The following is a 2,748-nucleotide window of genomic DNA, read 5'->3' as shown; positions in this document are numbered from 1 at the left end:
CATTATTGATTACATTAGGTAAAAATAATCTTTTGACAGACTTCAATCTCCTTCCAGAATTTTATCATATTTCTCTTCCCGTAATCAATTACATTTTGATTAAAATACCTATGATTTCTTCAGTGGTTGGACACACAGTGCGTCATGAGGCTCTCTACATTGAATGTGTTCTCCAAAGGTAAACATTTTGTCCAAGAGGCTTATAAAATTCCTCTCTCCTTTTTTATTTTTTATTTTTTTTATTATTATGTCTGTCTTTGACTTTTTATTTTTTTATTTTTTTATTAAAAATTTCCATCTCCTCCCCTCCTCCTCCTCCTTCCCTCCCCTCCCTTCCACCCATACCCCCACTCTGCCCCTCTCCAAGCCAAAGAGCCATCAGGGTTCCCTTGGTAACTCTCTCCTTTTTTAAAGGAGAAAAGAAGACACCTGCTTTAAAAGAAAAATGCTGTTGCAGATGGACTAAGACCTAAACCCAAAATGAAATACATTTTTTTCTTTTGCAAGAGAACTCTGATGTATTAAAAGGATGGATGTAGGTTCTAAAAAAAAAAAAAAATTCAAACTCTCTGATCCCCCAACTTGGCATCAGTACCAAAGGGAGTTCTAAATATGAAATTCAGTCACTCAGCCAAAGCCTCACTTTGTTCATTAAAACCCAAGCTTGAGGGCTGTCGGCAATGGTCAGTCTCATCACTTGTCAAAAGCCCAGAGAAAAGACAGGGCTATTGAAGTCAGCTGGTACGGAGAGAAAGGAAACTCTCAAAGATCTGATTCAGGAATCAAAAGTCAATAAAAATTTAAATGTCTACTGCTTGGCTTTGTATTTATAAAATTTCTATTTCTGGATAGTTTAGGAAATCAACACGCTGATCTGCAGTGTACATTTTAATGAGTCCTAACTAACAGACAGTTGTCTTACATACTTTTTATATTTGGTAAATTCTTCACAAAACTCCCTCTTTAATATAAATGCTTTTAGGTGAAAATTCAGCAGTGTAAAAAAATCAGCAATGTTTCTTCTCTTCCTATTTATTTTTATCTAACTATCTATTTATTTATATATTGGGCAGCAGAAATCTCTCTTTCGTAAGTATTTATTAGCTAGCTTTTTACCTGTGTTGTTGGGAAACTGCTTTGCTAATATTATTTGCATCTAAAATAGGAAGCCCAGAAAGAGCAAACATGCTTATAAAATGTTTCAGAAGAGAACTAAGACATTATGATGGGGACATATTAATTGATATCTTGTGTCTTTCTTTCTTTTTTTTTTTTTTTTTTTTTTTTTTTTTTTTTTTTTTTTTTTTTTTTTTTTTTTTTTTTGAATGAGGCAATTTATTAACCCAGCATCCTTTGTTCTAATGCTTCTTGTTGGCAGCTGCCACCTGTCCGGCAATCCTGTCCAGATATCTCTGTCCCTGAGGTGTTAGCTTGCAGCCCCCATCTTGGTCCTTTTCCACCATTTTCAGTCCCTTCAGGGCTTGGAGAACGCGGTGGGCCACACTCTTGGAGCCTCTGCTGAATTGGCTGGGCCTGACACCGTTTCTCTGCCTCTGCCGTCCTCCATAGATCTTGGTCATGGAGCCAACCCCAGCACCACCACGCAGGTACAGGTGCCGAGGTGTAGAAGCAGCTCGTGTGTAGAACCAGTTCTCATCATAGAGGGCAAGCTCTTTATGTTTGGCCAGCTTGATTGTGTCCACCCATTCGGGGACTTTCAGCTTCTCGGACTTTTTGAGGAAGGCTGCCAGAGCTCTGACGAACTCCTGCTGGTTAAGGTCTTTTACAGTAACTCCAGGCATTGTGCAGCCTCCGCGCTGCTAGCCAGGGGGAAGGGCTGTGTCTTTCTTGTTAATCGACATTACTATACCATTGGAAATCATTTGGCTTATTCTAAGATTGTCTTTTTCCCAAATCACTATCGTGAAAAATAGTGTTAAGCTATGTAAACAGAAGCAAATGTCTTCATATGTAAATTACAGTCATTTGCTGTAACACTTGTGAAAACCTAATTTATTACAGAGCAATTGATATATTGTGGTATGAAGCACATTGCAAATTGCAAATGTCATTATTTGCTCATACAAAAATTCATCTGAGAGAAATATTAACTAAAGCACAAGTTCTACCAAGGTGAACACAATTTAGTAGAAATAACACATAACATATACACACAGATTTCAAATATCAGTATCTGCTTCAGGTCATTGTATGCTTTCCAAAACCCATGATATGTGGTTTCAGAGATTTGATTGCAAATAGCATGCTTTCTCCCACTTCACATTATCTCATGAGCCAGCCACTGCCCTTGAAGTATTCTTATTGACCTCAAGTTTCAGGTGCTGTTCAAGGAAAGGACCACAATTATGGTAATATTTGCATTCCTATTAGCTGTTTAAGGTATATATTATGAAACCATGTTTATTGATGTCCTGGGTTTATCTATGATTATATTGTATCTCAATTATATTTCCCCAGATGCCCTCTGATTTTTCTGATATTTTTTGCAAAGCTCCTTTTAAAAGAATTTCCCAAGTCCTTTCTGTACATATTGCACCATGACTGGTGTTGGCATTATTGGTTAACATGAAATCTGCCAGATGTTTCTAGCATAAAATCACTCTTTCCCCTTCAATATTTCACCCATATCTATAACTTCAAGGAAAAATAAACAAGTTCAACTTATTGGAAGATTATAAAGGATCTGTGGGAAGATACTAAAATAATTTTAGTATTTTAAACTATTTT

General features: G+C 36.7%; 1 protein-coding gene across 2 annotated transcripts; it reads right to left on the bottom strand.

Moving 5' to 3' along the window:
• Positions 1–1,338: 1,338 nt before the first annotated feature.
• Positions 1,339–1,802, bottom strand: LOC119813149 (40S ribosomal protein S19-like). Of its 2 annotated transcripts, XM_038328303.1 has the most exons (2): positions 1,592–1,802; positions 1,339–1,442 (listed from the first exon to the last, which is right to left on the bottom strand). In XM_038328303.1, the coding sequence occupies exons 1-2, from the start codon at positions 1,800–1,802 to the stop codon at positions 1,339–1,341; spliced, it is 315 nt and encodes a 104-aa protein (XP_038184231.1). The 2 variants fall into 2 exon arrangements, with proteins under 2 accessions (XP_038184231.1, XP_038184230.1); XM_038328302.1 differs by having other exon boundaries at positions 1,359–1,802.
• Between the last annotated feature and the right edge of the window lie 946 nt (positions 1,803–2,748).

The sequence above is a fragment of the Arvicola amphibius genome, chromosome 4 (genome assembly GCF_903992535.2).
Source record: "Arvicola amphibius chromosome 4, mArvAmp1.2, whole genome shotgun sequence".
Lineage (NCBI taxonomy): Eukaryota > Metazoa > Chordata > Mammalia > Rodentia > Cricetidae > Arvicola > Arvicola amphibius.
This window is presented reverse-complemented; position numbering and strand designations above follow the sequence as displayed.

Excerpts from the sequence above, each read along its gene's own strand:
- LOC119813149 (XM_038328302.1), bottom strand. The coding sequence starts at position 1,802 with ATGCCTGGAGTTACTGTAAAAGACCTTAACCAGCAGGAGTTCGTCAGA.